Source organism: Acomys minous (genome assembly GCF_964271855.1).
Source record: "Acomys minous genome assembly, chromosome: 5".
NCBI classification, from domain to species: Eukaryota; Metazoa; Chordata; class Mammalia; order Rodentia; family Muridae; genus Acomys; species Acomys minous.
This window is the reverse complement of record NC_140494.1, coordinates 57,718,646-57,732,651: the sequence shown is the minus strand read 5'-3', so window position 1 is coordinate 57,732,651 and position 14,006 is coordinate 57,718,646. Positions and strand designations below refer to the sequence as shown.

At 44.0% G+C, this 14,006-nt stretch overlaps 1 protein-coding gene across 4 annotated transcripts in view; it reads right to left on the bottom strand.

Annotated features, from left to right (window-relative positions):
- NPR3 (natriuretic peptide receptor 3) overlaps nt 1-14,006 on the bottom strand; it is a 62,048-nt gene that overhangs the window by 10,335 nt on the left and 37,707 nt on the right. For all 4 annotated transcript variants that reach the window (XM_084783704.1, XM_084783703.1, XM_084783701.1 and 1 more), the window contains exon 4: nt 3,323-3,458. In XM_084783704.1, the coding sequence (XP_084639830.1) occupies nt 3,323-3,458 (136 nt within the window). The remainder of the gene's footprint in view (nt 1-3,322; nt 3,459-14,006) is intronic.

The window sequence follows — 14,006 nt, the reverse complement described above, 5'->3', positions numbered from 1 at the left end:
AACTGAAAAGATGCTTTTCAGTTAACTTGCTTCTCAGCCTCCTCACAGAGCCAGTACGGTACTAAGGGATACAGGCTCCTGCTTCCTTTTTCACTGGTCTGCACTTGGTGTTAATGGTTCCCAGAAGATGCTCATGAGAAAGCTACAAGGCTATGTGCTACTGAGCAGCCATAAAGCATGCCAACTCCCTGGGAACTAAATGGCTTTCTATTTCAGTGGGGTTTCCACTGCATCTTAAACTTTGAGTCCTATCACACTGTCCCATATATTCAGATGTCAGCCACATGGACCTCCCAGCTCCTCAGGGGACAACCTCCTACCACATTCACTCAGACCACAGTGCCCATGCTGCTCCCTGTGTAGTAGTCTCCTAAACAAAATGGCACCTGCTGTCACCTCCTCACTCAGCTGCCGTGTTCAGAGACCTTTCCTTGATCATGGAAGCCAGCAGTCCCACCCACCACCTTCTATGTCTCCTTACTCTGCTCTATTTTACAGCTCCAGGAACTGGGTGTGTGTTTATTGCCTGTACACACATACACACACACACATACACACACACACACATACACACACACACACACAGACATTTGCATATGAGATAAATGGGTTCTGGGCAACATCTTTAGTTCACTTCACTGCTCCTTGAACAGTGCCTAGTACATCATAGATGCCTGTCAAATGAACTGGGTGAACAAATAGAAAGTTGATGCCTGCTCTAGGAACCAACTCACGCCACTTTGGAGTGTTGGTGAGGTAAGAGGAAACCACCATTCATATATACTACTGACAGAAAATATAGATTAGCATAATTTTCTGTAAGATGTTTGGCAAATAGTCAACCCTAAAATCACCTTTAAAAGTAACCTTATACTGAGAGAACACGTTATATTTAGAAGTATATATGTGTACACACATGTATATAAATACATACATATATGTGCATGCAGATGTATATGCAATAACAACTGGTGGAAAAGGTGGCATGAATGTGAAAGAGAGCAGAGAGAAGCAAGTTAAGGGTTTAGAGGGAGGAAAGAAAACAGAGAAATCTAAGTATAATCTCAAAACTTTAAAAATTTTTAAAAGAAGCCATTTTGTGGTAAATGAATCAACGAAGCCTGTCAACAGAGAAGGAAGTTTGGCACTATTCAATGCACTTTACAAAACACCAACATAGTTTGAGTCCCAAATCCCTCACCTGAGGAATGTTCTCTGTGAAAAATATTCACAAACAAGGGCCTATGGCACCATATTGTAGAGTAACAAAAACCGGCACCACCCGAAGTAGCCACCAAGCAAAGATAGAGTAGAAGCTGGTGGTGGTGGAACCTGTAATCCGAGTACTGGGAGGCAAAGGCAGGAGGGGTGCCTCCTGCTTGAGGCCAGTCTGATCTACGTAAGCAAGTCCCAGGTCAGCCAGGAGTACATAGTGAGACCCCGCCTCAAAACAAGTAAGCAAAAGTAACTAAGGAAGTTATTACATAAACATAAGGCAGAATCACATTTAACTCTCATTTTAAAATGTGTTAGATCTGAATGTTCATATGCATTTTTTTGACATACAAAAATTAAAAGTGTAATATAAATAAAACTAGAATTAAATGTGGTGTTTACGATGAGATCTGCTTTGCAAATGTTTTATGTGGTATATACTGTGTGCTAGCAGAAAGTGCGGCACTCCTCCGGAGTCACCTAGGGAAACCTTGATGGCGATCACACTGAGGAAAGGAGATAGGGTGGGAAGCGGACAGTTAGCCTTTTATTTTGTACGTTTTTCTTCTGTTTAAGCTCCCGAGCCAGGCATAGTCTCATTTTTAAACATAATGGAGGCAGTTGGAATGATGGTACAATATGCTTTTTGTGTTGTTATTCTTACACTTTTCTGCTGTTTGGTTGTTCAGTTTTTATTGATGTTGTTGCTGCTGCTGCTGCTGCTGTTGTTGTTGTTAAAAAAGGAACTAATATCCAGTGTTTTGGAGGTAAAATAGAAGCAGAAGGCCTGGGCTGGCTAACCAGTTCAAACCACTAGATTGGAAATGACAGGTAACATCTTCTGCATTTCACTAAAGCCAACATGGTCTGAACGTGGGACTGTGTCCCTGGGTTAACATGCCTCTAAGCCTGGCTGCAGATCTTCCACACTGATGGATGCTTCTATAGGCTTATGTTGGGTGGGATTTTTAAGTACACGGGGGCAGGGAGATGGTTCTGTAGGAAAAGTGTTTACTGTGCAGGCATGATGACCTGAGATCTGACTCTCAGCCCCATGTAAAAAGCTGGCACAATAGTTCATATATGTAATCCTTGTGCTGTCAGAGGCAGAAACAGACACATGTCACTGACTGCCCAGTCAGTCTAGTCAAAACAGTGAGCTCCTGATTCAAGGAGAGACCCTGCCTCAAAAACTAAATTGAATAACAATAAAGCCTAACATGAACCTCTAGCTTACATGCTTACACACACACACACACACACACACACACACTATAGTATACTTGTTATTTAAATAAGCAGAAACAGGACAGTTCTTATTGCGGTAGAATTTGCTCAAACTATGTTCACATGCACTGCATTATTTGACCTTATTTTCACAAACCTGTGGAGTGAATTGGCTTATTATCTATGCTTTAAAATGGAGAAAGCTAGACAACCATAACATATATATATATATATATATATATATATATATATATATATATATATATATATATGCGCACAGGGCCAACGTCAGACCTATATAGGCCCCCTGAGTGACGACAGTTCAGTCTCTTTGGGTCTCTATGGGCCCAGATTAGTTGATTCTGTGGGTTTTCTTGTGGTACCCTTGACGCCTCTGGCTCCTACAATCTTTCCTCCCCATCTTTCACAGGATTCCCTGAGCTCAGCCCAATGTTTGGCTGTGGCTCTCTGAGTCTGTTTCCATCAGTTGCTGGATGAAGCCTCTCTGATGTAGCTTGGTCTTCTTGTGGGACTCCTAACAGTGGGAGTGGAGGCTGTCTATGAGTCTTTCACCTGCTTGTGGGATCCTTTTATTCCTACTAAGTTGCCCCATGTAGCCTTAAATACAAGGGCAGTTGCCTAATCTTATTGCAACTTAATATGCCATGTTTGGAGGATATCCCTTGGAGGTCTGCCCTTTTTTGTAGCGAAATGAAAGAGGAGTGGATTGTTGGGGAGAGAGGAGAGGGAGGAGGGGAATCTATAGTCGAGATGTAATATCTGAGAGAATAAAAAAAAAAGAGAGAGAGAGAAGGCAAGACTCTCAGGAACAGCAGCTTATGTGGCTATGGTGCTGCTACCATGGAAACAGACTCCGTACCTTCAAACGTTCTGTTCCAAGTCTGCTGGATGATTTTGCCCCCGTCCTTCTTGCTGTAGCCAGCTCTGAGGACTTCACGTAAAGCCAGAACATAGAGGAGGATGGCGTCATGGAACCCTTCAACAAACATGTTCACCTGCAAAGGAAACGGACTGGGTGAGCCTGCGACCCTGGTGAGTCACGCTCATCGATGATGACACAAGCAAGTAACTAGTGCCCAACTTGAGTCTGGAGGTGAGACATCAATGGAAGGAGTGGGCAGAGCTATCGAAAGCAACTACCAAGAGCCTTTTCATGTTTTCTTGCCACTGACTAAGTAGGAAAAACCCTCCCTGACTTTGGAATTTGCAGAGCAAACAAGACATCACAGAAGGCAAAGCAATCATCCGGTTGTCCAGGTCAATCATCCCAGGAACTTCGCCTCTTACAGATAGTTCTTTCCGTGCAATTACCCTTCTGCCCACACCTTCTGTCAGCCTCAATTCAATATGAGCCCGAATCCCCAGTGAAGCCCGCTCCAACTTCCAACAGCCTACATGATCTCTCCACATCCGAATGTAGAACACACAAATAAAACAGTAGTAACCGAGCAAGCAGAGGCAGAGAAGTCAAGAGTTTGAGGCCAGCCTGTACTACATGGCAAGACCTTGTCTCAGAACATAAAAAAAAAAAAAAGATAAAAATTTAGGCATCCACTTGTTCGTACTCAACACAACTGTTGTCAATTGCCTACATGTACCAAAGATACAAAGGATGAACCCAATGCTTTCTGCCTGCCTAGAGAGTGGGCCAGTGCTGTCCTCCGTATTGGCAATAACACTTCAGGTCCTCTTCCCACCCTCTGCCCAGCTCCAAGGGCATACATGGATGCAGTCTTGACTGTTACTGCATTCTGTTTGATCTCTGGCTCCGGAAAGAGATGGTATAGAACCCTGGCATCCCATAAACTTAGTTTCATAAATGGAAACACTGACCGTGGAAGTCAAGGAAGTGGCTTCATGATGTTGAGTTTTGTTTCATCCGTACCCATATATTTGGTGTAGCACCTTCTTCAAGGATAATTGACAAGAATCACAGCGTAATAGCCTAAAGTGATTGGTGCGTATCAAGGAATCAACAACTAGTTTTATGATCCACATAGTGTTCTCAGTACTGTACTAGAGTCTTATTCAGGATACAGTGAAAAGATATAAAATAGAGTGGTTAGTATGATAGACTGGGGAAGATGACGAAGAGAGGCTCAGGGGTGGTAACGAATATTGAACTGAGTTTTGAAAACAAACAAATGTGTGGAAGGGCAGAAGGTTGGTGAAAACACTACGTGTAAAATAATGGGGCAAAAGCATATCTTGACAGCTGTCACATTAAAATCAACAACTGCTCTGCTGGGCTGAGGCAAGAGGGACAAGGCCACATGGAGATAACCAGAAGAAACTTGGACTTCTGATCATCGAGAGTCCCCTCGGGGGACCTGGGCTGTCCTTAGTAGGCCCACGATCACTTGGCTTACGTTACTTCCTCTTTAGCAAGACCGTAAGGTTCTCCTTCGACATCTACACCATTACAACATAAATTGGAGTGAAATGAGCAAATATGTCGTGAAACGCTGGTAATTGATTGACAAGCTCTGTACAAAATGCACAAAATATCCATACCTTGCTTCAAAAGTCTGAGTTAACAACAGAAAGCCAAGGCTGCAGGAAGAACTGGATGTTCCTCAGAGAAGCCTGGGTGGTGCTTGTGTGAGAGATGGCCGGGCCTGTTCCTCTAAAGAGGAACCCACAGGAAGAGTGTCTCCATTGAGGTCCTCTATGGCCCGACTCAAGGAGATGTTCACACATGGTATCTCCCAATTCAAAGACACACTCACACATGGCATTGTCTGCCTCGAGGGCACACTCAGGACAGCTCAGCACCCAGTTCCATTTGTCCTTATCCTACCACTCCTTGAGTCCTATTTTGCATTATAGGAACAAATACTTCAGATTTGCCAAAGCCTAAAACCTGCCTTTTCTAGCCATGTTCCTACATCACTCTGGACCTCCACTTCCTCATCTAGAAAATGGAAGAAACAACAGCACCTTCCTCCTTAAGTCGGGTTTCTCTGACTTAAGAAACATAAAGGGCTTCAAACAGCTTCTGCCCCCATCACCCCAGTTAGCTTTCATTGTTGCTGTTGTCTAGAGTTGAGGAGTTATAAACTGAGGGATTCTGCTTAGCTTCTACTTCCGGATAGTAGCATCCAATAAGGGACCTGTCTTACTGATCCGTTTTATACTTGATGGAGAACAGGGCTCCTTGTTCACACTCTGAGCCCCAGATAGACAGATCTGAGAGCATCACAATCCAAATGCTGCCTAGTAGAAAGCAAAGCACTATCTGAGTGGGTGTATCCCACTGATTCTCAGGGAGAGGTCAAATATAGGACAGGCTCAAGGTCACAGAGATCTTGTAGTTAGCAACTAGCTGGATCCACAGTCTACTCCTAACCTGAACATCTCACCCAATCCCTCGGTCTCCAGATTGCTCGTTTGTGAAACACAAGACTTAACTTAGCAACACTGGATCACCTCGCAGAGATTGTTCTGGGGATTAAGTGAATCAGAGTGTGTTAAACACCTAAGGAAGCTCTTGAGAGAATGAGGGCCTTGGGCAGATGTTGGTTCTTACTCTTGGCTGTCAAACTTAAGTCTCAGAGACACTGTTTTCTTAGGCAGAGAGTGCTATAGAAATAACATCTACCAGTCAAAGATAATTTTCAGCTGCCTTGAATATGCTAATTTAATTTTCCAATGGAATACAAATGTTTCACTGAGACCATGAAGTCATCATGATTTGAGAACGCATTCATGCTGATGAATTTTAATAAGTGGAATTCAGCTCTTGGATTTACTTCTCAGGACATGACCATGGTCTATAGACCACAGGTCTATCTTCTCTTTTTTTAACTTTATGGAAACCACTTTGCCACAGGGGAAAGGCATGGGACCAGAGTTGTGGCACGTGGAGGATGCATGTGCCCTAAGAAAGCTCTAGGTTTTCCATATCTTCCTGAAGAGCTATTGGCTACCAACTGTTGCCTTCCAGAGAAGGAGTCATTTTTTTCCAGTGGCATAAACACTATCAAGTTGCCCATGCTCTAGAAAATAATGTTCTATCCACACTCATGCAAGCAACCTTTGCATGAAAAGGACCATTGCTTTGCTCAGTCTTCCTGAAATTTTTTGTGTGTCATGCTCTGTAAATTCCTATTCCTGGGACACCTAGGCATCCCTGCTTAAAATGTGACAAGAGTTCCTGGACCTCACCCTGCTTACTAATTATTTCTTCTTCTTCTTCTTCTTCTTCTTCTTCTTCTTCTTCTTCTTCTTCTTCTTCTTCCTCCTCCTCCTCCTCCTCCTCCTCCTCCTCCTCTTCCTCCTCCTCCTCCTCCTCTTTTTCCTTCTCTTCTCCCTCTTCCTCCTCTTCATCCTCCTCCTCTTATCCTCCTCTCTAAATCCCCTCCCAGTGACATCAGATGGATGTTGGCCACTCAGAGGACTGGTCATGCACCCTAGCACCATGCCCTAACTGGTCCTTCCCATCTTTTCTGTCTTAAGGTTATAAAAACAATTGTCTTCCCAAAAAAGATGAGCTCAGATGGCTTTAGACCTAACAAGTTTGATGTCAAAACAGGACAGACAGGCTCTGGCTATAAACTCTGGTCTGAATCTCCTTCTGCCTTGATTTCCAAGTGGATCTCAACAGTTACCTCCTCAAAGTGGCTGAGTGTCTCTGCCACGATTAGCAGAAGAGATGCTGACCCCACTGAAGCTGCAGCACCCTAGCCTGCTGTGGAGGAGGTTTCATCACACCTACCTCATAAGCCCGCAAGTCAGAAGCAAAACCCCAGAGACTGGCTTTTTCTCGAGGAGAACATTCTCACTCTCACACATTTTTTAGTGGGAGGGAAGCCCGATAGCACATTACAGCTGCTGCAAATTGGAAGTGTAAATTAAGGGAGGGGTGTGAGAGAGGGGAAAAAAACAGTATTAAGTTGTATTAAAAACACTTCCCTTTGGACCTCCAGACTAGAAGGAACAAGGTCACTTGTTCTGCCTCCCTGTCTCTGGACAAAACAACAGTTGACCCTCAAGGTCCTAGTTGTGAAAGATGACGCTCTTGTTTCCCATCGCAGGAAATGGGATTCCCTTACCTAAACAACTTGTTCGAGTATTCACCAAATACACCTTGAGTTACCTGAATTCTCTGCCAAAAGGAGCTAAGGAACGGAAGGACGGAAGGAGCAGTCATCGTGGAGTCAGAGGCCTAGCAGCAGCAGCTTGGCACAGCTAATAGTCCCCTTGCACTGTAGTCAGGGAGCACAGAGAAATGGATGCTTGTGTAAGCTAGCTTCTTCCTTCTGATGCAACTCGGGACCCCAGTCCAGGGAATCTGCCACCCTCCTTTAGCATGGCTTCTTCCCTCTTCAATTAAGTAATCCCTCCCAGGCATGTCCAGAGGTTTACATAATCTAAGTAATCTCTCACAGCTGTGCCCGGAAGCTTGGCTTCTCAGAGATTCCAGATCCTCAAAAGCTGACAATCAAAACCTACCACTATAACATCCTTGTAGCCAGACAACCCTCCCTTAGCATCGTTTGCTGAAGTCGTTCGTATGTTCCTAAATGCAGCCACTCTCAGACTAGATAATGAGCAAATTGGATTAAGAAAGCGTGGCCTCTTACAGTTTCCACCAGACAACATCACTGTCCCAGGCAAAGAGGCTGTACACATGGGAGTCATGATATGGCCTCTTGTCCCCCAGCACTGCTAGCCACGTTCTCCGTCATGGAGAAATCTGAGTAGAAATGATCATATTTTCCCTTTCTCAAATGAGCATAGAGTTGGCATCCGTGGCATGGCCCCTCTGTTAGGCTGCACACACAGTATTTTCCCCATTTCTCTCTGGAGAAGCAAATTCATGTTTAGTTGAATTGCTCCATGCTTGTACATAAAGCACGTTGCCTGCTTCAAATGTCTTGAATCATAAGAGAGACCTGTAAAAAAGGGGTAGGGGGGTGCCTGAATACCAAAAAAAAAAGCCTGTAAATCTCTCAGGTGGAGGCTGCTGGAAGAAAGCTCCCAAAGGGCAGTGCCAAGCGAGACTGTCCTGGGGTTTTGCTTGTGGCATCCACACGAATTCAAGCATGTCACACGGTGGTTCCATCTTTCTTACCACAAACTGTTGGTTCCCGATGCAAATGAGGAAAGCTGTGGGTGTTAATTTCTCAAGATCCTCTAAAAGAGACGTGCCTTCTAACCTCCCACTCAGTTGAAGATCCCATAAGAAAAAGTGGAATTTTGAAGAAGAGCAAGTAAGAGATGAGCCATGGACTGTCCCCTCCCTCTCCCCCGACCCCATAGCTAATAAGGGCAGCATCACCTTGTCAAACATACATTAGAGTAAGAGCTTGAAAGTGAATCTTGTCCAATTCCCATGGACCACTGAAGGCAGCAGACATGAGGAGTGGCTTGGGAATGCTACAATGGGTAGCTCAAAGGCCAAAGATAATTCTACATTTGATCAACATGTAACACTTCTATACTTTATACTTTCAAAATATATTGCCTAGGGCTGGGACGATGACTCAGTGGGCAAAGTGCTTGCTATGAAACATGAGGAACAGACTTTGGATCTGTAGAACTCACATGAATATCAGGTGTGCGTGGTGGCTCACCTGTAATTCGAGTGCCCAGAAGATGGGAACAGCTTCCCTCACCGCTCGGGCAAGCTCTGGGTTTAAGTGGGAAACCCTGCCTCAGTGGATAAGGTGGGATCTACTAAGGAAGACTCCTGCCATCAACTTCAGGCCTCAATACACACGTGTACACATATGCAAACACGTATTTCCACCTCCATTCAAACACACACCACACGAACGAACCCTGTGTATTATCAATTTTCATTCCATTTCCCTTTCAGTCATAACATTAAAAGCCTGTTACCTGGCAACAGCAGAAAGCACCATGTTCCATGTGCTACAACGCTCTTCCCACTGTCACATAAAGAGAGGTCTCACTTTTATTGCCTGATGGCCTGCTCTTCTGTTCCCATCCTGACTTCATAGAATCCACCCTTGATCACTTGCTGGCTTATTTTAGCCTTGGGGAGATCTAATCTAAACACACTGTACCATTCCTGAGTTCTAAGAAAATAAGGCAGGTAGCTTTCCAAAGGCTGGACATTTTGTCAACAGTAGAGCTAAGGTCCCCCCACCTATGTCTCTGCACCTAGCTAAAATATTGCTGTTGTGTCTGGCATGGGAGATCTCTTCCTCTCTAAACTGACTTCCCTGGCATAGGATTTTTCCCTAAGTTTCTCAAACAACTGTCTCCATCCTGAGCTTAGCCACACTCTTGTATCAATGCTATGAACTTGGAGGAACTTCAATTGTATACCCCAGAGAGTAGGTGCCTGCAGACAGAAGAAGGATTTCTTCTCCTTTATCACCTGGAGCAGAATGGTTTAGGGAAAAAAATATGTCTTTCAAAGACCATAAAGTCACGGCCCCAATCATCTCCCGTAATGACTGGAATGACAGGGTAGACTGGGGACCACAGAACCAGCACAGGGAACTCGTTGACATGAGCAAACACCAGCAAGGAAATCAACGTGGGCTCTGCTGAAGAAGAGCAATGAATGGGACTCTAGGGCTTAACACAGAGCAAAGGTCACAAAGACATTTATATGCATTTCCAGTGCTCACATTGCATCATCTGATGTGTGCCCTTTGAATGTAACACACACACACACACACACACACACACACACACACACACACACACACACACACGTATCTCTTCACCCATAGGACTGGAAGGCTTAGTTGAAAAAGAAATATCTGTAGAGAAATTTTAATGCGACAACATAGCTACTCTGGCAGGGGGTCACATCTAAATGCCTGCTATGTCTATGAGATCCATCTGGAATGCGGATGTGCCCTGGATTACAGCATGATCTGTCTGGAGTGTAGATATGCAGTTAGTATACATCTTTAATGCCAAACAATGCCACCTCATTAATGTGCGGACAAAGTGATGAGTCAGAGATAGGATGTGCCCAACTCTCAAGAGAACAGAAAGGAAAGAGAGGCTACTTAAGAGCAGTTCAGGGAGAGAGGAGAGACACAGAGAGACTGAGAGAGAAAGAGAGAGAGAGAGAGAGAGAGAGAGAGAGAGAGAGAGAGAGAGGAGTTTACTGCAGTTCAGTTGAATGTAGTTGAGTGTATGCAGTTCTGTACTGTTTCATTCAGTTCCATTTAGTTCATGCAGTCAGTGCAGTCAGTGAAGTTCAGTTTGCGGGGTTAAGAGGCAGTTTTTCCAAGCACAGCAATTCAGTGAGAAGCCAGTTTGAACATGTCACCTTGAAGAAGGGTTTTGAGCCAAAACAGCTGAATTGAACCAGCCACCCAGAGTTCAGAAGAGCTAAAAAGGGTGAGTTACTCAGCAGTAAGTCTCAGAGGCTGAAAACATTCTAGGCCTAGGTTAGCAGACAGAGGCTGGAAACTGAAGCCTTCAAGGTCCAGGTTTATAAAGATTGGATTATACAGAATCTAGAAGCTTCCAGGCTTAGGCCTAAAGATAGATAAATAGAACAGAGATAGAAATTTTCTGATCTCAGCCTCAACTTTGTATTTGTAAAGGTTAGGTGTGGCCCTTATCTTGTACCTTCATCTGAGGAAATAAAAACATTTACAAATATCCATAATGGTGTAATCATCACTAGCTTTCAGATAAGCAAGTGAGTGGCATCTGTCCTCAGCCTCGATATCTCACTTACATACAGCTAGATGTCTCTGGAAAGCTGGTGACCCAACCCCCATATGTCTGTACAGAACCCACGTGATCTGTGTCATTTTCAAGGGAAGACATTAAGATGGGCAAAGACATGAATTGAAACCTGACAGAAAGGACAAGGTCAGACAACAGGTACCATGCAAGGCAGTGACAAAGACACCAGGAAAGGAAGAGAGGAGAGACAAGGGCAGAGGGAGAGAGGAAGGTCAGCAAGAGATCAAGGTGAGGTAACAGGATCTGCTGGCTCCCATAAATACGACAGAAGGCTCTTTCCAATTGCTGTAGGCCTTACAGCTTGGTGACCTCTTCTTCCTTCTCCCCTTCAACATAGGATTATAGCAGCTTGGCATCTTTTACTGTTTTTCCGCCACCCTCCTCCTCCATACCTGCCCTTTTGTAAATAGTATCTTTATTAAGTTCTGTTATTTTTCTTGAGCTGGTCTTCCCTTTCCTCCACTCATAGACATACTTCCGTGCACTTGTTCTTACCAAAACCTCCTCTGGCCACCATAATCTTCCTTTCTTCTGCAGCTGCACTCAGTACAAATTTAGATCACTTCCCTCATCTGTCTCTTTTGCATGTCTGCATGGCTGTGTACCTAGGCATCACATGGCTACTGCTGAGTATACAGCCATATTACAGGTTCGTCTCTTTTCCTAGGTCCAAGGCCCAGCACCTAATACAGAAACTGCACTCACTTGACTTGATATTACTGCCACCTGTCACTTCCTGCTCCTCTAACATGCCGCCATCTTGGGTACTTGCTAATTCTAATGTTCTGCAAACTAGGGGAAGAAATCACAACACTTGATGTTTAAAATGAGGTTAAAGCAGGCAGAGTGCTATGTACTGATAGTCCCTGTGACTCAGGAGGCTGAGAGCCAGGATTGCTAAATCTCACGTGCTTGAGGCCAGTCTGGGCAACATCGTGAGATCTTATCTTAAGATCAGAACAGAAATGCAATAAGTGGGCTCAAAGCTAGGATTTGGGGGCCTTTCTCATGATAAAAGCAATAAATTGCACTGTGTTTTAGCTGTTCAGAGGCTTTCTTTGGGCATTGTTGGTTGAGATTGCTATAATGTGAATTCCACCCCTACTGCTTAAGGGCAAAACTTCTAGACCAACACAGGAGGCTCATAGAAAGTAGCAGTCCCAATCAGAGAATTAAGGAGCTGAACTTTTGTTTAATAGTTCTTCTCCATGAGATTTGCTACCAAACTAATAAAACTGAATTAACTATCACTGCCTTCATAGGAAGCTCAGTGTTCTACATTTTGGAAATTATATGTAGATGGAGTTAAAGAATTATTGACAATTTTGGGGCATGGTATATTATCTCTATATACCTACAGACTGAGATTTGTATAGAGATAAACAGAAAAAATAGAACAAAATAAATAATCTAAAATACAGACCTCCTTACACAGCGGGCTAAGTTTGACTAAGACCCCTGAGAAACTCAACAGAGAAAACAAAACAATGGGAAAAAAGACTGAAATTAGACTCTCAAACCACAGAAGATATAAAAACTCACTTGAGATGAATCATATGCATAAGTATACTGACTAAAACTTTTATAAACCCTGAAAGAAAATAGAATATCATTGTGATTTTAGGCACTGGCAAATTTTTGTTTAAGAGAAAATACAAAAAGCACTGAACATTGAGGGGAAAAAACCCCTCCCCTATCCCTAATTGAAAGATACACTGCTTTGTAAAACATTTAGACTAACATACTCCACTCCTAGGAGAGACCCACTTTCTTTAATTTGGCTTCATTAGCAAGTAACAGACTGCCCTCCCCTGCTATTTGCAAAGCAGGAAAGCAGGGGAAGGGAGGGCAGCTTCTCTGTAAACACTATGTTTTAGCTGCCAATATAATAGAAAATGAAATCATGAATACTAAATAGAAAAATTTGTAAATGGTCATAAATCTAGAAAAACAAGGCCTGCTCTCATTAAATTATCTGCTGATAAAGTCAAGTCTTGCTCTTGAAGAACCAGTTATGATGCACTGAGTCAAGACACAGAATATGAAAAGCATCCTAACCAGATACTGTGCTCAGGAAACAAAGATATCAGGAGTCTATTCAAATATCACAATGGTGGGATGCAGAGGCCTCCGCTCACTGCCAGAGCACAATTACGGCAGTAGGGAGGTTGGCAGCCACATTCTTCCTCTGCACCCTGGCTCTGCACTCATAGTGGGCCACTTCAGTGTCCCCATGTGCTATCTGCTCACCTTGGCTCTTTAACTGTCATCATTGCAGTGCATCCCATCAAGTCACACACAGCTACACACGCCAAACTGATGTGTGCATCAGTTCACCTGGGGAACTTGTCCTTAAAAAAATTCTGGTCGATCAAGTCTGTGGCATGGGGACTCTAGCTGTCCTCAGTCCCAGTCTGTGAAATGGCAACGCTGACACTGACTCCTGCAAGACCCTCTGATTTATCGTCATGTGGAACTCTCAAATCCTGGCATTAGTAAAGTCCCCTGCCCTCACATACTCGTCAGTCTGCAGAACAAGCTCTTTGGACTTGGACCTCCATCCTCCTCTGTATTTGGCTTCTGAACTGTGCATGGAGCCATCTCGAATGAGCACCGTAGGTAGGTGGATGTCACTCAGGGCCAGTTGCCGATGGCAAACTACAAGTAGAAGCCTGCCACTCTTGGGACAGGCTGCTGTCAGAAATTGGGTGTCATCTACAGAGAAACAGTTACCCCTGTCTATAGATGAGTGTATGTGCTACACACACACACACACACACACACACACACACACACACACACACGTTTAAGAGAAAGGGGCCAGAGGGAAAAACTTGTGAAATAGAAATATT